Raw genomic sequence first — 26,190 nt, forward strand, 5'->3', positions numbered from 1 at the left:
TAATAAGCAGCCTGTCATTGTAAAACTACAGAAGTATTGCAGAACATTGTATCAGTGATCAATACAAGATATGTTTAAGTTCCTCTTTGGGACTTCAATAAAAAAAAAAAAAAAAAAAAAAGAAATGTTTTGAAAAATGGAAAAAGACGCAAAAATCCAATTTTGCTACTTCCATTCAGTACAAGCAAATTGCGGCAATGATCAGAAAGTGGAATGTAACCCACAGTGATACCAAGGAAATTCTTCCTTCATAAAGCTCTTACGAGGAAAAAGTTGTTTCAGAACATGGCAGTATAAAAACAGAATTGTTGAAGTAATTTCACTCTGCGCAAATAATAAAACATAAAAAAAACCTATACATAATTGATATTCTCATAATCTTACTGATCCACAGAATAAAGGTAATGTGAAACAGGACAAAATTTGTAATCCAAAAAACGGCAGAATTGTGTCTTCTTCATTGCCCCAGAGAGAGTACCGTATTTTTCGGACTATAAGACGCACCCAGGTTTTAGGGCTAGTTCACACGTGGGCAAAGGGGAGGTTTTTGACAGCGGAATTCGCTTCAAAAACCTCTCCTTTAACATGGTGGTCTATGTAGACCACTAGCTTTTTTTTTCCTCCTAGCGTTTTCCGCCTGAAGAAGCGACATGACCTTTCTTCAGGCGGAAAACGCCTGAAGAATTGCATAGAAGTGAATGGGAGGCGAAAACCGCGCAGTAAAAAACCGCGCGGTTTTTTGCAAAAAACCGCGCGGTTTTCGCCTGCAGTTTCTATAGCACATATAGGAAAAAAAAACCCTAGCGAAAACCGCTAGCGAAAACCGCGTCAAAAACCTCGTCAAAAACCGCGTGGAATGCAAAAAACAGCGTCAAAAAAACTCCTCGAGGTTTTTTACCTCGCACAAATAAGCTAGGCGGTTTTCACGTGTGAACTGACCCTTAGAGGAGAAAAATAGGGAAAAAAATTTTCAGGCAAAAAATGGTAAAATATTTAATATATGGGAGTTGTAGTTTTGGAACAGCTGCAAGGCCACATTGACAGGTGACCCTGCAGCTGTACGGGGATGTATAGGGCGTTTTTTTTGTGGGGCCAGGTGTAGACCGGGCATTCTCAGACACAGGGATACCTAATGTATATGTTTCACAGTAATGTTATACTTTTATATGTATTCTAGGGAAAGGAGGTGAACTTTTATTTATTTTATTTTTTATTATATTTTTTTTTAAGTGTTTTTTTTATTTTTTTTTACTATTTTAATATCCCCCGCCTAGGGGGCTTGAACCTGCAATCATTTGATTGCAAGTCCCATAGACGGCAATACAGGTGTATTGCCGTCTATGGGAGATTCTATACATTACTATCGCGGAGGGTCATAGACCAGCCGCGATAGTAATATATATGTATGACAGGCCTGGGAGCCTTCATTAGGCTCCCGGCTGTCATCGGAACAGGCCGGCTCCTGCGGCCTCGCCGTGCAGGAGCCGGCCTGCATCACTAAAGGTATGAGGCCGGGGGGGGGGCTAACTAACTGTCGGGACCTGCGGAGGAGCAGTGGGTTTGCAGCATGGCCGTGCTACTGCCACCGCTGGTTTTCTTCAGCGGCAGTAGCGCGGCAATCCGCAGGCCCCGGCAGCTAAGACAGTCCCCGGCATCTGCTGTAATAGACCGGCGGATGCCGGGGACTGTCTTAGCTGCCGGGGCCTGCAGTATTGTCACACTCCTGCCGCTGAAGAAAACCAGCGGTGGCAGTAGCGCGGCAATCCGCAGGCCCCGGCAGCTAAGACACTCCCCGGCATCCGCCGGTCTATTACAGCAGATGCCGGGGACTGTCTTAGCGGCCGGGGCCTGCGGATTGCCGCGCTACTGCCGCTGAAGAAAACCAGCGGTGGCAGTAGTGCGGCCATGCTGCAAACCCACATTCAGACTATAAGACGCACCCTCATTTTCCTCCGAAATTTGGGGGGAAAAAAGTGCGTCTTATAGTCCGAAAAATACGGTAAATAAAATGTAATCAATAAATGTTATGTATCTTAAAACAGGGCCATTAAAAAATACAATTCCTGCAAAAACCTATCAACTGAAAAAGACCTAAAATGGCCTGGTACTTAGGAGCTAAATATTAAGAAGCCACTTTTTTTGGCTCTGTGTTAACGAAAGATCACCATCCAGATGTCCATCTGTTTTTAGCATCAGTTATTTGTATCTGCAAAGGTGATCAGCTAAACTGATGATCAAAACGTGATAACAATGGCCACTTAGTGACAACATGGACCTTAAAGGGCTTGTGCAGAATTGTAAAACACAGCTGCTTTCTTCTACTCAGGAAGTGACTTCATGTCCATTGGTCACGTGGCAGTACTACAGCTCAGCCCCATTAAAATGAATGGGACTGAGCTGCAGCATGGCCATGTGAACAACAGATGTGATGTTATTTCCTGAGATGAAGAAATCAGCCATGTTTTCTAATCCCTTTTCTAAACCCTTTTTAACATTAAGAATTTTATTGAAATCACAAAAACAAGTCTAACAAGGTATTGACTATACAGGACGCATGGGGAGGATGCTGGGGAACAGAGGGAAGGGCGAGGGGAACAAGAAACAACAGGCGGGTAAGAGGGAGGTGTTAAATATTATATATTTACAATATTCTCTAGCAGACATGGGGTTAACACTCTACTGACAGCATAGTCTTATGTTCTGGGGACATGGGTGCGGTTAGAGTACACCATTTTAGAAATCTCCTTACATAGCTACAAGATGGAAGGTAACACCCCCTCTCATGAATATAAATGAGTAAGATATACACATGTCTGGGTCTGTCTTTGGGAAGACCAGGGGAAGACCAGGAGGTCTGTCTTTGGGAACACCAGGGTGGGTGGTCCAGGCAGATGGACATCCATGGACGTCGTAACCAGCCCAACTCCACCAACCAGATGATCAAGCATGAACCTAGCTGTAACTACAAGATATCCAGATGATTTAACTTATCTGAAGATGTAAGCTATTGACAATTGACTGATATTTGTGTTATTTGGACATTTTCCCTGTTCCTGTGTTTTCCTTCAAGATATTAATAAACCTCTACACTGATTTATAACAAGCTGACTTCTTCCTATCGCGGATAAGGCCTACAACACGTGACACAAGTCTATTCCACAATTTCAAGGATATTTAACAGTGGACACAAGTCTCACCGGCAAATACAAGATATTTAACAGGAGGAACATAGGGGAGGAAGGAAAACAATAGCTCTGTCACAGCAGAGTCAAATACATAATACAGGAACATGAACAGAAGAAAATATACAGTCATGGCCAAAAGTTTTGAGAATGACACAAATATTATATTTTCACATGATCTGCTGCCCTCTGGTTTTTATGTGTGTTTGTCAGATGTTTTTATCACATACAGAAATATAATTGCAATCATATGAGTAACAAAAGCTTATATTGACAGTTAGAATGAGTTAATGCAGCAAGTCAATATTTGCAGTGTTGACCCTTCTTCTTCAGGACCTCTGCAATTCTCCCTGGCATGCTCTCAATCAACTTCTGGACCAAATCCTGACTGATAGCAGTCCATTCTTGCACAATCAATGCTTGCATTTTGTCAGAATTTGTAGGTTTTCATTTGTCCACCTGTCTGTCATGACCTGGTTGTTTGTGTATTTTGTTTCGGTTGAGGATTTGATCACGGCTCCTATTTTCTGCTGGTGGTTGCTTTACCACTGGACCATCTGGTTTGGTATTAAGGTCAGTCATGTTTAATATTGCCATCATCCCATGGGAGGATTCTGGGGCCTTTTTAAGGAAGAGGGCTGGCCCCACATGTTGCTGGTTTTCGTGATTTACACCTTAGGATTCTTGGCTCTAGGAGGAGGATTGTTTTTGGTGAAAGTTCCAACTGTTTAGGAAGTGGTGTGAGAGTTGCCTGTTGTGTGTATCTGGTTTGTTCCCTCACACTTCATCTCCACCCTATCCTTCTGCTCTGTTTGCCTGGCACTTTCTTGTGGTTTGAGAGGTTTTGGGTTCCAGTGTTTTCCCCAGTCCTGTGTTTACCCTTTCCTCACCTCTCCACTGTCCCTCTCCTCATTTTCTAGTTTTGTGCTGCGTGTCCGTTGTCCAGCACCTCCCAGCCCGTTTGTCTGTCTGCAGCTGCACCTGGATTTCTGTAGGGGTCACCACTTTAGAAACCCCAGTCCCTAGCTCTCCTATAGCTCTTGCCCTATCTGTCTGCTAGGTCTTCGTGCTAGAGAGCCAGGAGTTGTCAGGGCCTAGACTAGCTTGGGGACAGCTGACCACCACCCGTAGGCAGGGCCTAGCTAGCCACCGTAGTGCCAGGGATAGTCTCCCTCCCCTGTTTCCTTAGCGGTGCAACCTGCAATCCGGAATCTGGGTCTGGACTCAGACACGAACGTAACACTGTCTCTTGATGATTGACCACAAGTTCTCAATGTGATTAAGATCTGGGGAGTTTCCAAGCCATGGACCCAAAATCTCTGTTTTGTTCCCTGAGCCATTTAGTTATCACCTTTGCTTTATGGCAAGGTGCTCCATCATGCTGGAAAAGGCATTGTTGATCGCCAAATTGCTCTTGGACAGTTGGGAGAAGTTGATCTTGGAGAACATTCTGGTACCATTCTTTATTCATGGCTGTGTTTTTAGGCAAGACTGTGAAAGAGCCGATTCCTTTGGCTGAGAAGCAACCCCACACATGAATGGTTTCAGGATGCTTTACAGTTGGCATGAGACAAGACTGGTGGTAGCGCTCACCTCATCTTCTCCAAATAAGCTGTTTTCCAGATGTCCCAAACAATCGAAAAGGGGATTCATCAGAGAAAATGACTTTACCCCAGTCCTCAGCAGTCCACTCCCTGTACCTTTTGCAGAATATCAGTCTGTCCCTGATGTTTTTTTCTGGAGAGAAGTGGCTTCTTTGCTGCCCTCCTTGAGACCAGGCCTTGCTCCAAGAGTCTCCGCCTCACAGTGCGTGCAGATGCACTCACACCTGCCTGCTGCCATTCCTGAGCAAGCTCTGCACTGCTGGTAGCCCGATCCCGCAGCTGAAACACTTTTAAGAGACGGTCCTGGCGCTTGCTGGTCTTTCTTGGGTGCCCTGGAGCCTTTTTGCCAACAATGGAACCTCTCTCCTTGAAGTTCTTGATGATGCGATAGATTGTTGACTGAGGTGCAATCTTTCTAGCTGCGATACTCTTCCCTGTTAGGCCATTTTTGTGCAGTGAAATGATGACTGCACGTGTTTCTTTAGAGATAACCATGGTTAACAGAAGAGAAACAATGATGCCAAGCACCAGCCTCTTTTTAAAGTGTCCAGTGGTGTCATTCTTACTTAATCATGACAGATTGATCTCCAGCCCTGTCCTCATCAACACCCACACCTGTGTTAATGGAGCAATCACTGAAACGATGTTAGCTGGTCCTTTTAAGGCAGGGCTGCAATGATGTTGAAATGTGTTTTTGGGGTATAAAGTTCATTTTCTAGGCAAATATTGACTTTGCAAGTAATTGCTGTTAGGCTGATCACTCTTTATAACATTCTGGAGTATATGCAAATTGCCATTAGGAAAACTAAAGCAGTAGACTTTGTAAAAATTAATATTTCTATAATTCTCAAAACTTTTGGCCATGCAAGTCAATTTAGAGAAAAAGGGGGAAAAGAGTGAAGAGGACATGGAGGACACAGAAGGGAAGGCAGACTGGAAGTCAGCAGAATAGTAGAAGTGATTCCACAAGAGCCACATTTACTGATGGGCCCTATCAACTTGTTTCAATTTGTGAGCAAAACCTCCTAAAGCCAAGACAATAGAGAAGGGGGAGTCGAAGATTTCCACAGTCTAAGGATAACAGATCTCGCCGGTACCAACAGGAAGCCCAATAGCATATGGGTGTATTTCTGACAATTACATGGGAAGATAGAAAGGAGTAGAGGACCAAGGTCATCTTCCAAAGCAATGCCAGTGCAATGCCAAAAGGGGCGTAGGAGTGTACATCCCCACCAGACGGGCGCCATTGTGCCCCAGTCGGCATTACATCTCCAGCATAATTCCCCCTGCAGCTAACCCCAAAGTGTAATGTTCTCTTCCATCTGCCCCTATTTTAGGGGAGCTGTGAACGCGGTGTGAGTGATGTCATCACATCGTGCCTGCAGCTCGTGGACCGTACAGGGGCAGAGTGGTGAAACCATGGGTGGGCGGCTCCTGCACCACCATTGTATTAAACTCATCTGAGTCCTCTGAACGCATATAAGTTGAAACCGGGACATACCTCCCGCCAACTGGGACAGCGGGACAGGGCATGGAAGCCGGGACCATCCCGCTGAACGCGGGGCAGTTGGGATATGTGATTAGTCTGTATTTCACTTGTAGAGAAGTGAAGACACAGGCTACCTGGGGACTATATGTGGCTACAGGACATCGTGCATCACTTCTCTTACTACACATTTCACCTGTATACTAACAACCATTAAATTAAAACCTCTTGTTTGCTGAGAGTAGAAATGTGCTACTCATTACTGCAATTAAATAGCGCATGCAGGTCTTTGGAGTAAACCGCAGCTTCAATAAGCATTGCAGTGTCCAGTATAGAGGATTTAGTACATGCAGACGCCATCCCTGTAAGTGACCGTGTAACCCTCACACTGGGCTCACCAGGGCTGCTGCTGCTAGCTCTGCGCTCCTCATATTGCACGGATTGTGTTATATCACCACCTGGCGGTCACATGTGGAAGCACAGGCTTCCTCACACATAATGTGACTAGCGGGATGTTCTCTGTGGTAGCCCGATACGTTGTAGAAATGGATGCAGACAATGCAGTGTATAGATAACCCTCAGAACAGCTGATGCTGCTACTGTATGTGCTGTAGCTCCATGTATGACTACTGTATGTGCTGTAGCTCCATGTAGGACTACTGTATGTGCTGTAGCTCCATGTAGGACTACTGTATGTGCTGTAGCTCCATGTATGACTACTGTATGTGCTGTAGCTCCATGTAGGACTACTGTATGTGCTGTAGCTCCATGTATGACTACTGTATGTGCTGTAGCTACATGTATGACTACTGTATGTGCTGTAGCTCCATGTATGACTACTGTATGTGCTGTAGCTCCATGTATGACTACTGTATGTGCTGTAGCTCCATGTATGACTACTGTATGTGCTGTAGCTACATGTATGACTACTGTATGTGCTGTAGCTCCATGTATGACTACTGTATGTGCTGTAGCTCCATGTATGACTACTGTATGTGCTGTAGCTCCATGTATGACTACTGTATGTGCTGTAGCTCCATGTATGACTACTGTATGTGCTGTAGCTCCATGTAGGACTACTGTATGTGCTGTAGCTCCATGTATGACTACTGTATGTGCTGTAGCTCCATGTATGACTACTGTATGTGCTGTATCTCCATGTAGGACTACTGTATGTGCTGTAGCTCCATGTAGGACTACTGTATGTGCTGTAGCTCCATGTAGGACTACTGTATGTGCTGTAGCTCCATGTATGACTACTGTATGTGCTGTAGCTCCATGTATGACTACTGTATGTGCTGTAGCTCCATGTAGGACTACTGTATGTGCTGTAGCTCCATGTATGACTACTGTATGTGCTGTAGCTACATGTAGGACTACTGTATGTGCTGTAGCTCCATGTATGACTACTGTATGTGCTGTAGCTCCATGTAGGACTACTGTATGTGCTGTAGCTACATGTAGGACTACTGTATGTGCTGTAGCTACATGTATGACTACTGTATGTGCTGTAGCTCCATGTAGGACTACTGTATGTGCTGTAGCTACATGTAGGACTACTGTATGTGCTGTAGCTCCATGTATGACTACTGTATGTGCTGTAGCTCCATGTATGACTACTGTATGTGCTGTAGCTCCATGTATGACTACTGTATGTGCTGTAGCTCCATGTATGACTACTGTATGTGCTGTAGCTCCATGTATGACTACTGTATGTGCTGTAGCTCCATGTAGGACTACTGTATGTGCTGTAGCTCCATGTATGACTACTGTATGTGCTGTAGCTCCATGTATGACTACTGTATGTGCTGTAGCTCCATGTAGGACTACTGTATGTGCTGTAGCTCCATGTATGACTACTGTATGTGCTGTAGCTCCATGTATGACTACTGTATGTGCTGTAGCTACATGTATGACTACTGTATGTGCTGTAGCTCCATGTAGGACTACTGTATGTGCTGTAGCTCCATGTAGGACTACTGTATGTGCTGTAGCTCCATGTAAGATCCTACAGTATGACTACTGTGTGTGGTAACTAGGTTATATTACACAATGTATGTGCAGAGGGGCAGTGAAGAGAACTGTGAAGGCGAGGACTGTGCTTTTATGCAGGGCAGTCGGGTAGTCACGGTTATGTCAGCTGACCAATAGGCGCAGTGCTTGTTGCTGTGTGTACTGGTTGCTACGGACACGGCAGCACTCAGCACCATGCACCCCTCAGCCCTGCCTGCTCCCTTCTCCCTCCTCCTGCTTTTGGGGCTTGCTCGGTTCTCTTTGCCCCAGTCCACCTCTATCCCCTTCATCCAGCCTGGAAACTGCACCAGCGCCCAGTACTACAGCGCCGTCCGCTACTCCTGCGTCAGCTGTAACTCCGGCCTGGGCTCTTCAGATGGTGAGTGCACAGAGGCCGGGGGACTGCAGGGAGCACTACAAGTCTCAGGATGGACTGCTGTGGTCCCAGGTAGCAGTGCTAACAGCTGGCTGCCAGTCCACAGGTGTCAACAGAGCCTAAAACTTCTCACAACAGAGGGTTTGTCACAGTTGTATCCAGTCTCAGCTATACCTCTGTGAGCTAAACAGCTTTGTATCCAGAATTGTACGTTTTACTTGCATTGACACAATGTAACAAAGTATTAGCTGAGGCAGGTTCATACTTGTGGGCTCTACATCATTCGTAGACTGTAACGGGGTCTGTCAGGTCTCCACCGTTTTTATACTGAAACTGAAGGAGAAAAATGGCCTCCTAAGGAGACTCTGATGCAGATGTTAAGATACCCTGTAAGTTTTGTACTATACTATATTCCACTATAGGAGGAGAGCCTGGACTGAATATTCAATTAATATAAAGACTAAATACATTGTAACTATCCTTTAGTGTTTGTGGCATAAGGCCTGGTTCACATCTGCATTCGCTACTAAGTTTGGGAAGTACGCTTGGGGACCCCCGAACAGAATACCGAATGCATTAAATAGCAGTGTGCTAAGTGAGAACACAGACCCCCAAAGACTATAATGGGGTCCATGTGTTTTCCACATGGTGTACACACGAGTCATGCGGAGAGAAAAGTGCTGCTTAAAGTACTTTTCTCTCCACATACATTTGTGCGGTAAACGGTGCGGAAAACACACAGACCCCATTATAGTCTATGGCAGGGGTGCTCACACTTCGTCAGCATGTGAGCTACTTTATAACATGACCAAGTCGAAAGATCTACTACCCACTTCTTGTGGGTGGGGCCCGGCGGAGCGTGAGAGCAGGAGACAGCGGCGTTCTGTGGCCGCCCAGGGATCCCCGCTGTCTGCTTGTTCACAGTGCAGGCTGAGAGTTATCTCTGGATACTGGCAGGCTTTTGTAGCCATTCTTGACCTTGGCTCAAAAAAACGCAACAAAATCTGCAGCAAAATAAGCTGTGTGTCCACAACGTTGGGACTTAGCCTTAAGGCTAGTTCACATGGGGCAAAATGGTCAGGATTATGACGTGGAATCCGTGTCAAAATCCTGCTCAAAAACCGCCTCCCATTGTAATCAATGGGAGTTGGTCATTTCCTTTTTCCACGATCGGTTTGTTCCCAGTCGCGGAAAAAAGAAGTGAGCTGCCCTTTCTTCGCAATACCTTCCCCCCGACTAGGCGCGTTCATTTGGGCCTAATCCAGAGCGGGAAGCCGCGACAGTTGCAGCTAGCCACGTTTTGTTCCGGATTCTGACGCGGCTTCCTGTGTCAAAATCCGGACCATTTTACTCCGTGTGAACTAACCCTTACAATGATTTAGCTTTATTTTAAATGGACTGGAGGAGCCAGTAACAATCTCAGTGACCTTATCAGTGACCTTATTTATTAGGGTTATAGGTGTCCTGGCTTAGAACTGAAGTTGACCTATTGAACCCTATTATTCTCGTGATAGTTTTGCACCATCTTACATATGTGTGTCTTGGACTCAGTGACTCAATGCTCTGTTTTTTGGTTCTAGGTCTCCGATGTACTTGTCCGACTGGTTTCGCCGTTGAGGACTTGGGATCTCCACAAGTCAGCTGTAGGCAGTGCCAGTCTGTAAGTACCTGTGCTCAGTGTGGTATATTTTGCATCTCCAACTCTTCTGTCTTCAGACACATATTATTTTATGGCTGTCTGTAAATGGAAGTCCATTATTCTACTACTGGCTGCCATACAGTGGACAGGTTGTGGTCAGAAGTATACGGGCATTGCTTAAATCTGAATATCCTCCTTTCATCTTTGTGTATGGCCATCACTTTAGGATATCTGTTTCTGGGAAAGCAAGGTGGCAATCAATTGACTGCCATTACGGCTCTTACATTCTTCTTCTACAGGCTCCTGTAGGGTTGTAAGTCAGCTTTCCCAGGAACAGATATACCTAACAAATAACTGAAAGGAATCTTAAGCACTTAGTAAAAGAGGGAATCTTCAAACTGATTCGACTATTAATGGACGACTGAATTAAAACATTAGTAAATATGCTTTTGTAACCTTCTCTGCAGAATGAGATTGTATCCGTAGATCATAGGACCTGCCTGAGGTGTGACAACTGCACCTGTAACAGCAGTGAAGCAGCAGGTAAGAAGATGTGACTGACCCCCTGCACATCTCATACTGTTCCATCTGTATGATTGTTTGCAGCATCTAATCAGCTTCATGGCTTCAGGAGATTTCTATCATTATAAATATTTTCAGGGTCTGGGGTTTCTAGGTGGGGTGGCATAGACGCACATGTCCAGTTTCTTTAGTCCAAAACAATAGTAGAGTTTTATTTTCACTCAAAAAAGGTAGTGCAGCAACAAAAGGAAACAATACAAAAATACCTGCCCGGCTAGGCTCTAACTAAACATAGAATAGGTTACCTCACCCAGAAAAACAGAAATCCAAAAGCCAGTAGAATCATTCAGGACACAGCTCCAAAAATGTGACCTCTCTGTTGGCTTTCCAGCCAAGCTCTTCCCAAAGTGTTGCTGCTGGAGCAACTTCTTAAGCCTCCTTGACGAGGAGACTCTCTGCAGCTGAGCTGCTGCAAGAACAACCATAAAGAGTGGACTGGAGGGGGGTGGAATGACAGGTACTACCAACCTACTACCACTACCAACCTACCTGCCATTCCTAAAAAATCCAGTCCAATAAACACAACTTTGAAATAACACTCAGCAGATTGGTTCTCAGCAGATAATTCTTTCTTTCTGGAGTTTCTCATCTCACCCACCTGAGTAGTCTGACCAGCCATCAGCTTACAATATATAATTATTATTATTTTTTTAACTTTTAGAGGAAAACTTGATAAGCAAAACTTACAGATGTGTATTATGTACGGGAGGAACAAGACCAAATGCAGCAGGAGATCAGTAAGTGACGAGCGTTGGTGTAAATGACAAAACAACTGCATGACAATGTCACATCCTGTATTACTCAGCCCTTAATACATGTTATGAATACACCTGTTACTACAGTGTATTGATTGTACATTGGTTATGTACAAGTGATGATCACACGTTTCCTTAAGTAATTATTGTCCATACCGATCCTTAGTTGTTATAGTCTTCTGATGGTGCTTTTTTCAGTTTAATGATAGCCCCATTGTTGTTAAAAGGGTTTTCCCATGAAAAAACGTTATCCTTTATTCTTAGGATAGGAGATGACTTGCAGATCAGTGGAGTCCAACCCACTAATCAGGAGAACGGTGAATTTTCTTTATTCTATCACCCCTCCCCCCCCCCCCATTATTTATTATCAGACCACAGATTTTTTATTTAATTCCTCAGATGCTGTGTTCGATGCTGAGTGCAATACCTGAGTGGGTTTTTTTGCAGAAAAAAGTAAAAATAGACAAATGTTTTTTCCCTTGTTAATGGATAAACAAATTAAGAACATACAATTGTTAAACCCACATTCATAACAACCCTTAAAATAAATTGTATGTAGTAGTGTGTTATTTTACTTGATAAATGCCATTAGCCTTGAAATTCAGATGCCAGAATTGTACCCACAAAGTAAAAGGCCTTGTGAAGCTATATTGAAATACATTTTAAAAGTTGTGAAAGTGGGAATGCAGAGAAGGATAAACTGTTGAAGGCTAAAATGTGTTACATCATAGTAAAGGGTTAAAAGTGCACATTAGGCACCAGAGATATATGGCAACTATATATATTTGAGCCATCAAAATCCGTAGAAACATTTTTGGAAGGGTTCTTGCTATTTTAATGTGGTTGTTAGGGGGTTAAACAGTACTGATTGTCCTTTGTTATAGTGTACTGATATTACGTTGTGATACATATTGTTAGAGTGTTGTCGACCATTGTTACAGTATATGGACAGCACAATGTTGCAATACATCATATACTTTCTTTCCTGCAGGTGCACACTGTGTCCCCCTACCTACAACAGTACCTGCAGCTGCCCTAACAGCCAGGAGGTAAGTGTCATTCTCATATAATGCCTGGTTCTGCGGTGTCTGTGACTTTTCTGTACTGACTTGTTGTTATTCTTTTTGTAGAGTGGTGGCCTCTTTCTTCCCATCCCCAAACAGGTAATCTTCACCCACAAAAATGTATAATGTACTACACTGACGTCAGGGAATATTAATGCAGTGGCTCGGCTAGGCTCTGCCATTCTATGTACTGCAGCAAGCAAGTCAGATTTTTCCCATATACAGTGATTACGTTTTAGTTACAGTAGCTAATACTGAGATGTGAAATAAACTGTATGTATGACGCTGTATCTGCAGGACCTAACTTCAGTAACACTATGGGAGTCTCTGTACCTGTTTGCCAGCTATGCAGTTTGTAAGGTGAGTGACGCTTCTTGCCTCCCTCCTTAATACATGGAAATTTATAAAAATTGATTGAAGGATATTTGTTATGTTAATATATTATGGTCACTGGTATTGAAATGTCATCTTTGTATCAGACAGTACCAAGATTTTCTACAAAGCTAGCTAGCTAGAAAGATACATAAATAGATAAAACCTTCCTTAAAAAAATGCCCCTTATCCACATTATTGCAAGTTGGAACTATTGTCTTGAAGAGGACTTTTCACCACTTCCACCAATTCAAGTTTTTAGTACTTGTTAATAGGGCTGCTGCATTGATTCCACTGCAGTTTGGAATGCTAACCCCACCATTCCCGAGCAACAAGCACAGTTAGTTTGATGCCTAATGTGCTAGTTAAGGGTAGGTTCACACTAGTGGTGTGCTCTCTGAGAGCCCATCCACTAAAACACTGGTTACCTGTGGACCCCATAGACTATGTTGGTGTCCGTCGGGTTTCTGCCGTTTTTATACTGAAACCAGAGGAGAGAATAATTCGCCATGCAAGACTTTTGTATCCGCTGAATTTTGGCAGATGATACATATTTGAACCTAGCCTAAGCTCTGTAATATCAGAAGGCCACTGTCAGGGGGTGTGATTTAGAGCTCCAATCAGAGGCAGCCAGTGTCAGAGCTCAGAATCCCATCCCTGTGTCTGCCTGGCAGTACAGAACCTAAATTGCATTTCTGATACCAAAGTTAACAGCAGTGATTGCTCAGGAAAGGAGGGGCTAGAGAAAAAATTCCAACTTTTTTTGTGGAGAAGCAACTATTAAATGATGTAAAGAGCTGGACTTGTTAGGGGAGGTGACATGTCCTCTTTAATAAATTATTACTATTAGTAGATGACCAATATGGTAATAAAAACAAAAGGTTTAAAAAATAAAAAACTTTGTTTTGTTAGACTAAAAAACAAGGACATATGAAATACTAATGTCTCTTTTGTAGAAACATTTCTTCCTTCTGATATTTTCTTCTGGTGCAGGGAAAAACTTTACGATGTCCATGGTTGTAAGTGCAGAGTATATAGCATCTTCTCCATGGCCCCATTCTCCAGAGGCTATTTTGTTGCCTCTTTTTTTCAGGGAGAATCTTTTGATGTATAACCTCCCCATTTGTAAGGCGTTATGCATACGACCCTGTGTGGGATGCTGGCTGTGACTGAACGGCATGGCTGGCAAACGGACGTCATCCATGTGCCGCCTGGGCTTTCTTTTCCCCGTTCATGGCAACAAAACCACACAGGAATAGGACCCATCCTGAGTATTGTTGCATGGCTTGTCTGCCTGCACACAAAACCAGGAAAATAATCGTTGTGTTATGGGACCGTCCGTACAAATGGAAAAACCCATGACTGGTACTGCAGCAGTCATGCTGGTTATTACTGCTTGTCAGAAGAGGTCCACCACGAGCAGAATGTCTTTACAAATGCACTGTAGAATGTGGTCTAATACGTAGCTGAGTACATAGACCATATGGGAGTTCCTCTTTGAAAGTGGATACACCTGACTCTCATACATCCCATGGCTTGTGGTGTAAGTTCATAATATAAGCTCAACTCAGAGAGCTGCCTAGAATGCAAATATTGAAGTGGAAAACCACGTCCTCAATGTAACACAATTCAGTATATGCAGGACTTATTTCAGTAAGGCACGCTTTACTGATGCTGGATAGAAGATTCAGCAAGTCATCTGGTTAGCTGGAGCAATACATGGGCCCTATTGAAAATACTTTCTTTGGGGGTCTGTTAGATAGACGTAGTTTGCAGATGTTAGAAACTGCCTCCTTGGGTACTTGTCAGTATATGGTATGGCGAGGATGGTAAAACCCTGTTCATCAAATGAATAAAACAAAGTAACAATATCACACTTTAACTTTGTCAGTGCAACACCTCATTTAATAACTTAGCCCAAGATGAGCTATACCCTATATACTCGAGTATAAGTTGACCCGAATATAAGCCGAGGCCCCTAATTTTACCACAAAAAACTGGGAAAACCTATTGACTTGAGTATAAGCCGAGGGGGGAAATGCAGCAGCTACTGGAAAATTTCAGAAATTAAAATGGTCGGAGTTTTATGGTCAAGAGTTTTTGAGTGCAGTAGATTCTGGGGAAGGGGAGGGGGTGTTTTGGTTGTCTGTCTGCCCCTTCCCTGAGCTTGAGGACTCCCCCCCCCCCCCCCCCCCCCACCAGGCACTTTCAGACACAGGGATACCTAATGTGTATGTGCTTCACAGTCATTTTCTACTTTTATATGTATTCTAGGGAAAGGAGGGATTTAGAACTTTCACTTATTTTATTTTTTTATTATTTTTTTTTAAGGCTTTTTTTTTCTCACTATTTTATGGGAGCTCGTATACATTACTATTGCAGCTGGTTATAGACACGCCCCCCCCCCCCCCCAAAAAAAAAAAAAAAATAATAATAATTTTATTTTATTTTTTTATTTTTTTGCTTGACTCGAGTATAAGCCGAGGGGGGCTTATTCAGCACAAAAACTGTGCTGAAAAACTAGGCTTATACTCAAGTATATACGGTAAGTTTTTCTGCTAAAAGGGGATACATGTCTCTAAACTGTATTACTTGCCATGGGGTCCTAATCTACTTACCCCTATCGTGTGATATCACCACAAGTTGGGTTACCTAGTATATTTTACACTGAACACTTATAGCTTCTAGCCCCCCTTTTTAACCACTTCTGTATCGGGCCAATTTGTGGTCCAGGACCAGACACATTTTAGGTTTATTTTGTATGTGCGGTTTTGAGGTCTGTAACATTTTTGCCGTATGTCTCAGTCAACTAATTTTTGCGTCTTTTTTCGGGTACACATAGGGCTTTATTTTTATGTTATCTTTATTTTCGAATGTGTTTTAATTTTTCTTATATCCAGGAAAATATAAACAAAATAGGAGGGAAATTGTGTCTGGTTTTCAATTTTTTTTTTGTTTGTAAATTTAATAACACAAAGTGTCACTGAAAAACTTTATAATATAGTTTTTCCTCTCCGTTACGGTAATTTTTATTTTGTATGGTGTCGTCGGGGGTGGGGGCTATAACCTTTAATAACAGAGTTTTATTAGCGTATTATTTATTTATTTTTTATTATTTTATTTACATTTTTTTAAAACTTTATTATATTTTTATTTTTTTCCAGATTGTGTCCCTATAAGGTGATAAGAGACCTTTAGGGACATCTGATCACTTATTTTTTTGTACTTGAGGCTGATTTCTCCTATAACTGGGGCTGCTACATTTAACCCCAGTTGCAGGAGAAATCCAGCCTCCTGCACGCTGTATACACAGCTTACTGAGCTGATCTGGGGTCCTGTAGGACCCAGCAGCTCTTGTAAGACTCTGCTCCCAGCGGATCACGTGTCCGCCGGGTCAGAGGGCAGCTGAATTATGGCAGCGTCCATAGCTGTGTATACAGCGCTCATTGAGCGCTGTATACACCGAGATCGAGAAGGCAGGGGAGGTAATAAATCTGCCCTGTCTTCTCTCTGGGGGCTCCGGCTGAAGTTACAGCCGACTCCTATTGAAAGCAGCTGCACGATCTCCGTGCAGCTGCTGTGTTCTGACTGGACGTACAGGTACGTCCTGTCAGAACTAGGAAACCACTTCCCGCTCGTATATAGTTTATGGGCGGTCCGGAGGTGGTTAACACACGCAGCTTTCCAGAAGTTGATATGAGGGTATGTGTTGTGTGCATGGCTTTATGGTCACTAGTTTGAAATGTGACCTTACATGTTCGTATCAGACAGTACCCGGATCTCCTACAAAGCTAGAATTGAAGTGGAAGAACTATGAACAAGCAAAATTAATTTCAGTGATACCAGAATATTTATGACTCTGGTGGCCATCTGATATTCATATTTGCCCTCATGAGTATTAAAAATGGGTTGTGAATACTTATGAATATTGTGCAAATATTGGCCTTTTGGTTAAGCCACATAAATATTGGTTCAATGAATAATGTGCCTATTGCAGTAACCTACAATTTAGCTTTCATTGTGGCTTCAGTCTGTTGATATTTCTCTCTATAATCTGTATATTCATATCCTCAGGACTATAACAATGTTACCGCCTGCCAGATCCTCACTAATATGGTCATTATGAATGCGTTCTCCAGCAGCAGCAAAGCCTATGAGCTCTACAGTAGCATCAGGTGAGTTTGGTGGCCCCAAGTATCTGTCCAGCTGTCACATGACCATCCCACAGCACCTCTGCAGTCACCGACTCATAACCTCTTTTCTCTCCAGTTCATCCAATCCATCTCTACCAGCTATAATTTACAGTACAGCAACTCAGCTGGGCACCACGGCACCTACCAACCTGTCCTATCAGAAGAATGCACTGGTGAGATATGCAAATAAACTTTCTCAGTAGTACAATGAACAGTTCGACTTTGAGTCTCAATTCTACATCTGTTCCATCATGTCAGTTTTTGTTTGTATTTCTGACAGATCCAGTTCCGCTTAGTGAAGTATGATGTCAGAGGAAATTTCTTAGGCTGGGAAACTGTTAAAGGGGGCACATTACAGGTCAGTCAGGGGTCTGCACACCAGTCTTCACTGCTGTTAAACTCCCCATGGAATACGTGTCATGTACACAATGGTGAACAGGGCCTTTACTGACCTCTCTCCTTGTGTTTTGTGTCCTACAGATGTGTCCATCTACACAGAACACCTTGGATGCTGCATTTAAATTTGGGACATTTTACAACTTGTCGGTGAGTTATTACCTCCTTGCATACAAGTTACCTTAAAGGGGCTCTATCACTAGATTTACGTGTTATGAACTAAATATATGACTGAATAGCCTTTAAAGAGGCTATTCAGGTGCTGCTAAAAAGACCACCCCCTTTTTGTTTCTTACTGTGTAAATCGATATGCAAATGAGCTCAATCGTACATTGTGGGCGTTCCGTCATAGCTTCTGGACGCCCACCGCTGCCTCCAAGCCCCCTCCTTCTCCTCCATAGTCGGCGGTTTCTATTGAAATAACGCTACTGCACATGCTCCAGCGCCATTTTCCCGTAGAGAACTTTGCGACCTGGCACTGGAGAATGCGCAGTAGAGCGCCAGAGGTAGCGCTACTGCGCATGCGCGTGATTTCAAAAGAAACCGCTGACAATGGAGCAAGAGGAGGGTGGTTTGGAGGCAGCGGTGGGCATCCAGAAGTTATGACGCTAAGGGGTGCACGATCGAGCTCATTTGCATATCGATTTACACAGTAAGAAACAAAAAATGGGGGGGGGGGGTCTTTTTACAAACTAATAGCAGCACCTGAATAGTCTTTTTAAAGGCTATTCAGGCATATCTTTACCCAATGACTTGTAAATCTAGTGATAGAGATCCTTTAACCTGGGGCTTCACATGTATGACTACATTAACCAACATTATCTAGTACGATTCTGCCTCATTTGACATAAACTGCCTAATATAGAAACAGGGAAAGCAACTCTTATGGCTCGTTCACACGGGGCAAGAGGGGGCAGATTTTGGCGCTGAATCCACGTCATTATCCGCCCCCTCACAATAGTGATCTAAAAGAAGCGAGCTACCCTTTCTTCAAGCGGATTCCGCAGCTGATTCAGCCCTGGCGTCCGCCATGCGGTAGCACCCTCTAGACTAGGCCCATTTATTTGGGCCTACTCCGGAGCGGGAAGCCGCGACTGTCGGAAGCCGCAACAGTCGTGGCAGGCGCATTTTGGCCCTATTTTGACGCAGCTTCCTGCGTCACAATCGGGACCAAAATCCGCCTTTCCGCTCCCCATGTGAACTAGCCCTTAACTGCTCTAAAACTACTTCCAAAAATGGCTGATAATAGAAATCAATGGATTTCATAGACCTGTTCTATAGTCAGCCCCTGGCCTGAAATCGTTGATAACAGAGGAGAATAGATTACAATCAACTATACAGCATAGAGAAGGTAGAGTACAGAGTTACTGTTACTGCATTAAAAAAGGAACTAAAATCTAATGTTGCTATTTATTTTGTCCATAGTGTTCTCTGCAGGTGGCTGATCTCTACCAGAAGGTGCCCGAGCCCATATTTTATGAGTTATTCCTGCTGTACACCTCTACCAGTGGCACCACCATGCTCTGGCCAGTACCTGTGTGGAATGCTAACATCAGAGGCATCGGGGGTATATTACATTCAGTCTTGTGTTGCATTTGCTCCTGGTTCTATAACTGGCTGCATACACAAAATGGAAGCCTTGTCACTGCTGTTTATATTTTTGTTTCAGGATCTCTCGGCTCCAGTGCTCTGAGACGATTTTTCCTGGTTGATGGTATCTCCAACAGACAGTTAAACCTCTCTAATATCCCCACTTTTGTCACTGTTGCCTCAAGTCTGACCCTGAGGTAATGTCAATTTATTGCTCTGGGGCAAATACAGTGATCCTTTCCTGGCCCACCAGCACTAATTACATGGCCTCTTTTTTTTACAGTGTGTACCTGCCACTCAGCCCCGTGAGCAGTAATCCCCCTGTCCAGTTGACTGTTCAGTATGAGAGGCAGAGTATGCTGGCTGCAGTACAGGTAAACTAAGAGAGCACAGTTCACACAGTGCTTTAATGTAATCCTTAATTCGACTCCACCATCATGTAACGTAACCTCACAACTATTTGATTTAAATTGATCTTGTGTTACATGTTGTCTTATAGTCCAGGCAGATCCAGAGCTGTATGTGATCACTGAACACTGAAGCACTCCTTAAAGCTTTGGTGGGTTACAGACTAATATATGTTTTATGACATATATGCTCTCCCACAATTTACCACAGCAAGGCATCTGTAGAGGCACTGATCCATCAGAGGGAAATGGAAAGACTAGAAGAAATGTAGTCACTATTGTTCTGGGTGTGACTAGAGTATAAGAAGTCATGAGTGTATGGTTATTTCCCAAGGACCCATATATTTCTCTGTACTAAAGTTAGGCTCCATGTTTTTAATTTCCAGCATTGCTGTACACTTGTCCAGTCCTATGCTGGGAGACACATTGTTTTTCACTTGATCCTCTATAATGCAACCTCTTTGTTAAATTCCCATCAGGTTTCATTTGCTGTTTCATACACGCAGAGCCAAGGGACATATAAACAGGACACAGATGTAAGTGATATCATGATTACTGCTTAGAACAGAAAATCCATGTTTATTAACCTTTCAAAAAGGGCATTTGCCTTATTGGAAAAGGGGCAGACTTACTGAGAAAGTGGGCCGCAATTAAATGGACAGCCCATTTAAATATTAAATAGGCAGGGACAGTGGAGAAAAAAAAATCATCCTCTCTTTTCCACGGTGCTCTGATACCTCCCTGTGCAGTCTGGTCTTCTGGATCCCATGCTGACGTGTGGCAGAAGTTCCATTAGCAGCCTCATCAAAGGGCCTGAGATGTCACTACCTGTGATATTGAGGGTCTTTTTCTAAAGCCTGCTGAGGCAGCTGATTGGCCTCAGCAGTCACGTGACCACTGTATGAGTATTTTTTTTTCTTTTTTTTCACCTCCCCTGGTTGTCCAGGCATTAAAGGGGTATTCCCACGTCGCATACTCACCAGTCTTCGTTGTTGAAAAATCTTCTTTCTTCCGGCTTTGTTGCGTCATTGGTGGGCGGGGTCACATATGCAAAGCCAAGCGGCGAGATGCCGCTGGCCCTGCGTGCGCGCTCATAAACCAGTCTAGCCTTCACAATGCAAATACAGACCCGACATCCGCCTCTCTCTATTACAGTGGGTGCCGGTCTGTATTCGCATTGTAAAGGCTAGACTGGTCTATGAGTGTGCACGCAGGGCCAGTGTCATCTCGCCGCTGGCTTTGCATATGTGAATACAAACTTGGCATCCGCTGTAATTGAGAGGCGGATGCCGAGGAGTGTAGACGCCGGCACAGATGCCAGCAACATCGCTATGCTTCTGCCCTGCATGAAGCCAGCAGCGGCAGAAGCGATGCTGTTATTCCGCTCCTGCCGCTGCTGGTTTCATGCAGGGCAGAAGTATAGCGATGTTGCAGGCACCTGTACTGGCGTCTAACCCTCCCCGGTATCCACCTCTCCATTACAGCGGATGCTGGTCTGCATTGGCGGCCCCTTCCCCCCAAAGGGTAAACTACCCCCCCCTCCAGGCTCTTCCCGTGCACTTAGCCCCTCCTCCCTCCCCCCCTCAGAGCAGCAGATACATCACTTGACTTATGAGCAGATAAGTCAAGGGTTGTGTCCCAAAAAAATGAATAAAGTGATATAGCGGCCAAACAAAGCAGTTTTGCTGAAGCAATGTATTTAGGAAAAGTCTTACATTCACATTAACAAGCAGTATAGATAGGATCCTTGTGATGGGACAACCCCTTTAAAGAAAATGCCTGCACAAGCCTCTTTAAAAGGAGCAACTTTTTTCCCCCAAACCAACAGGTGGTGTAAAAATACACCAGATGTATCATCCAGCTTTAGACATTTTGATAAATCTGGTGCATCTTAGGGGTTTATTCAGAGGTCTGTTTTTAATGAATGTGTGCTGTCGCATTCAACACAGACAGCTCAGGGATTCATTTCATTATATGATACTATTTAGACATCCATTTTTTTTTTACATGGTCTGCAGGACATTTAGAAAAAAACGGAGGCATGTTCTGTTTTGATCGGTTTTTGTGGACCATTCAGCGCCATTACTATGGCTTTGTGAAAATCTCTGACAGCACAAAATGTGATCTTTACGCTGTCTGTTTTTTATGGATCTCAAGCATTAAAAAAGAAATAGCATTAAAAAAAACATTCATAAAAACAACAGAATCATGGGCTGTCTGGAAAGCACTGACAGCACATACCTGTGAAAAATGGATGTGTGATTTAGGGGCTTAGACCTGTGGGTTTTTTTTTTTTTTATATGGACACTTTCATAACGGACTCCAACAGTAGTGTGAACCTTACCTAAAAGATACAGACAAAAGAGCCCGAAACTTATGACCTCATTCTTCTCATTGCTGAGGATTTGTTACAATGAATCAGTCTAGACAGTCCTGTGAAGTTAAATATGTGAGCAAAAATCTCTTGTCATAATAGTTTATTACAGTGCAGGTAGCTTATATCAGGTGGTTTACAAAAGGAGGATGGTGTAGACTATGTACACTTGTAAAAGTCCCCCAGCTGAGTGTATTTTGTCTATAGAAGTTCATATTCTCTGAATGTAACTAATAAGAATCCAATTCACTGCCAGTAAACTGGGATATTGCATACTTTAGGTCAGCAGCTGTAATCTGTATAAAAAAATATAATTTTTTTTTATCTATCTATCTATCTATCTATCTATCTATCTATCTATCATCTAATATCTAATGTATAATACATGGTAGAAGTATTCTGAAGAATAATGTGTCCCCTTAGATTGCCCTTGGGGTGTTGGGCTCTTTGGCTGGCTTAATGGCAATTTTGGAGACCAGCAGTTGGCTGCGGAGATCTGGGCAGCAGTACATTGGTGTTATGGTAAGTGTAGATATTAACAGCAGCAGACAGTGCTCATATTGTAAATTATTCCAAAGTCATATGTATATTAATTTGTGTTTTTTAAAGAATTCAGAGCTTTGGCTCTTATATACAGAGCTTTAAATTCGATAGAATTGCATTGTAGCATTCTAACTTCCTGTCACTAATAAAGAGAGTTCACTGCATACAGATTTATATAGATCTCATTGGGTTCAATAATAAACCAGTTGCCATTACATTCCCTTTAGTAGTGGTTGCAGAACACAACTTTCTAAAAATGATGGCAAGTACTGGACAGAGTGAACATGAATACAACCTTAGATACCAATACTGTATGTGTATTTTCTGTTGTCTCAAAATCCTTTTCCTTTAGGTGATTATTAAATTCCTGGCATTCCTGAGTGGTACATTGGCAAATACATTTTTCCTTGTGACATATGGGATTGCAATCTACTGGCTGATTGCATTTAAGGTAAAACAGTTAACCTAGTGGAAGCTTAAATGTTAATATTACTTCCAAAAATTCTGATTCTGGCACAATAACTGGCGTAAAAATCAGTGCTGCAAAACAGAATCCCGTTGAGTTCAATGAGTTCCATTTAACGCGCATAACACATTGAAATCAATGGGTTAAAAAGCCTGTCAAGGGACAAAGCCCATTCGTGGGCGAAACATACGTTGGATGGTCGCAGGTCCCAATGGCTCTGGTAGTATAGTTAACACTTTTCAATATATTTCCAGGTTTTCACTTTTAAGGGGGCATTCACACTGAGTAACGCCGGGCGTGTATCACAGCCGTACACGCCGGCATTACGGCAGACTGCTGAACACTTCCCATTCACTTCAATGGGAGCGCTCGTAACAGCGGCATTTACGAGCGCTCCCATTGAAGTGAATGGGAAGTGTTCGGCAGTCTGCCGTAATGCCGGCGTGTACGGCTGTGATACACGCCCGGCGTTACTCAGTGTGAATGCCCCCTTAGCTTGGCATGTTGGTGAATTTACATATGTGTTTACAATTTTTACTACTTTACATCGACATTGTTGCATATTTCTCATACACTCACCATTGGTGCCTATGCATATCAATCTGCACTGGGATTCTAATATATAATTATTTATTATTTATGAGCCTGTACTTCCATTCCATTGGGTTTGGGTATTGTTTGTATTTTCCCCCTATTTATTGTGCATATTTTGTTTGTTTATTTTTGTCTTATTTTTTATGACATTAATAAAACTATGGTTTTATTACCTTAGATGGGTGTTTTTCCTTGATTTGTATGACTACTATACTACTGAGTAAAACTTCTTTAATACTTCCTCCTAGCTACAAGAAAATAACTACTGTAGTACTTCCTTCTATGTAAAAAATATCACTAATACAATGCTGCCCTTATTTAAAATAATATAACAACTATAACAACTATAGTACTGCTACAACACGCAAGGCTATAATACTACCATTATATACAAAAATATAACTACTATAATACTGACAATGCCTCAACTACTATAATACTGACTCTTATTCTCATTAGTTGTGATTGTTTCATTTTTGAAGGGTCAGGCATCAGTGGTCAGTGTGACTTTACCTCCAGCTGGGGGGCAGGCGGAAACAGATTTTATCATCTTCTTATCTGTTGCATTTTCTCTGAAGGTAGGTGGTGGGTGCTGTATGCTGTGTATGAATTTTCCACTTCCTTGGTCTTCTGTGTTGATTCTCCCTCATTTTCCTCCAGGCATTGGAGCTCATTCACTTGCTCGTCTCACAGCTCACTTACAACATCTTCCTAATTGACTGGGAGAAACCAAAAGAAAAAACGCCATCTAATGCACAAGGTCTGTCCTGTCTTACTGCCCAATCTGCAGGGAGAATGTTCAAGGAGTTGCCCAGCTTTTCAGATTTGATATCCAATCCATAGGATTAGACTTCAGTTTTAGGCTGAGTTCACTCAAAGTTTTTTGGGTAGGATTTTGAAGCCAAATTTGCCTCAAAATCCTGACCAAAAAGACAGCTCCCATTGAAATCAATGGGAGCCGCTCAGGTCTTTTTTCCGGGAGCCGTTTGTTCCGGCTCCCGGAAAAAAGAACGGACATGCTCATTCTTCAGGCCGATTCGCCTCGCGAATCCACCTGAAGACACTCCCTCCTCCCAACTAGACCCTTTCATTGGGCCTAATTTGGAGCAGAGTGCATGACTGGATGCCGGTGCACTGCAGTCACGGCTACCCATTTTTTGGTCTGGAATCTGAGGCGGCCTCCACCTTCGTTTCCGGACCAAAAAAAACCCTATGTGCTCTCAGCCTTAGATCAGTGAGATCAAACTGATCATTTGTTTCTCCTTGCTGGTGCAAGCTGGAGTGCTCCCTCATTCTACTTTTAATAGCAGCTGTTGTGAATATTGCAGTAGTTGTCCAATTCAAGTCTATAGGACAATCACAGTAGTACTCAGAACCACCACTATAAAAAGTATGGCAAATGAGAATTGTAGCTTGTACCGACACCGGGGAAAAGCTGATATCCCTGCTTATCTGAAATTGATGTCCTATGCTATGAATAGAACATCAGTTATGATAGGCTAGATAACCTCTTTTAAAGGGGCTTTGAGAAAAAAAGTAATTTTCAAAAAAGGTTGGTTAGTGCTATTAACAAGTTAATAAGTGCACCCAAATACTTTGAGCTGAGATGTTTTGAGTGATTTCTGGGTTCCCCTGTGAGCTCCTGGCATCTTCTGCATTTGTTTATATAGGTAGCTTCCTGTTTTGTTTCTCTACAATTACATGAAGCCTTGTGCTTCACTCAGAGCAGACGTCCTCTCTCACTCTCTCCCTCTCACATCCCTTCCTTTTCTTACTCGCACCCCCTCCGTGTTTCTCTAGCTAGCCCTCCTACTACTAGCCCTTTCTAACTAATTCATTTAGAGTACTCCTGTTTCAGGGTTTAGGAGTTCAGTTTGCCATCCTAATCAATGATAGACAACCATCTCTGTATTCAGATTCAAGTCAAGGCTGTTGGGTATTGATAAGGACTTCCCATTGGATTTTTAATCCCAGAATGATTGAGTGCCTACAGTAGAGTGCAAGCTTCTTTTTTTTTTTTTTTTTTACCATGTTTCCCAGGAAAATCTAATGTCAGCTTCTGGAGGACCATCCTCGTGGCAAACGAGTGGAATGAGATCCAGGCTCATCGGAAGCTCAGCCCGTTGCTGCAGCTCTTCACAGTTCTGCTACTCTTGGAGGTAAGACAATATTGTAAACTTCTATACATTTAAGGGTAAAAGGAGACAACCATATCACTCCAACCTCTTCACCAAAGTGCAGGTACAATGTTGTCACTAACACTAGCACAATTTGTGAAGTTATGACTTCAGAACATTGGATGCTAAATCTAAAGTTAATAAACATGACGATTAAAGTGAGAAATATAAAAGTAACTTTCATGAAAATGTTTGTTTCTTTTCCACATCTTTATCCTCTTCAGGTTGTGGGCCTTAAAAACATTGCCACAAAGGATCTAAACCAGGACCTGAATCCATCAGCCGGAAACTATCAGGCCCCAATGAGCATTATTCTGAGATTTGGCATATCAGTCTCCATGTGGCTGTCTGTTGGTATTGTGCAGGTTAGTGAGAAT

General features: G+C 43.0%; 1 protein-coding gene across 1 annotated transcript in view; it reads left to right on the plus strand.

Moving 5' to 3' along the window:
* The first annotated feature begins 8,471 nt into the window (after positions 1-8,471).
* LOC142213714 (meckelin-like) overlaps positions 8,472-26,190 on the plus strand; it is a 30,246-nt gene continuing 12,527 nt past the window's right edge. The window contains exons 1-21 of the mRNA XM_075282169.1: positions 8,472-8,664; positions 10,242-10,321; positions 10,768-10,843; positions 11,544-11,619; positions 12,629-12,686; positions 12,768-12,800; positions 12,999-13,061; positions 17,148-17,248; positions 17,343-17,439; positions 17,547-17,624; positions 17,747-17,812; positions 19,088-19,229; positions 19,332-19,449; positions 19,536-19,626; positions 20,139-20,195; positions 22,457-22,555; positions 22,929-23,027; positions 24,119-24,214; positions 24,297-24,396; positions 25,677-25,795; positions 26,038-26,178. Of these exons, the coding sequence (XP_075138270.1) occupies positions 8,481-8,664; positions 10,242-10,321; positions 10,768-10,843; positions 11,544-11,619; positions 12,629-12,686; positions 12,768-12,800; positions 12,999-13,061; positions 17,148-17,248; positions 17,343-17,439; positions 17,547-17,624; positions 17,747-17,812; positions 19,088-19,229; positions 19,332-19,449; positions 19,536-19,626; positions 20,139-20,195; positions 22,457-22,555; positions 22,929-23,027; positions 24,119-24,214; positions 24,297-24,396; positions 25,677-25,795; positions 26,038-26,178 (1,974 nt within the window). The 5' untranslated portion in view covers positions 8,472-8,480. The remainder of the gene's footprint in view (positions 8,665-10,241; positions 10,322-10,767; positions 10,844-11,543; positions 11,620-12,628; positions 12,687-12,767; positions 12,801-12,998; positions 13,062-17,147; positions 17,249-17,342; positions 17,440-17,546; positions 17,625-17,746; positions 17,813-19,087; positions 19,230-19,331; positions 19,450-19,535; positions 19,627-20,138; positions 20,196-22,456; positions 22,556-22,928; positions 23,028-24,118; positions 24,215-24,296; positions 24,397-25,676; positions 25,796-26,037; positions 26,179-26,190) is intronic.

The sequence above is a fragment of the Leptodactylus fuscus genome, chromosome 7 (assembly GCF_031893055.1).
Source record: "Leptodactylus fuscus isolate aLepFus1 chromosome 7, aLepFus1.hap2, whole genome shotgun sequence".
NCBI lineage: Eukaryota > Metazoa > Chordata > Amphibia > Anura > Leptodactylidae > Leptodactylus > Leptodactylus fuscus.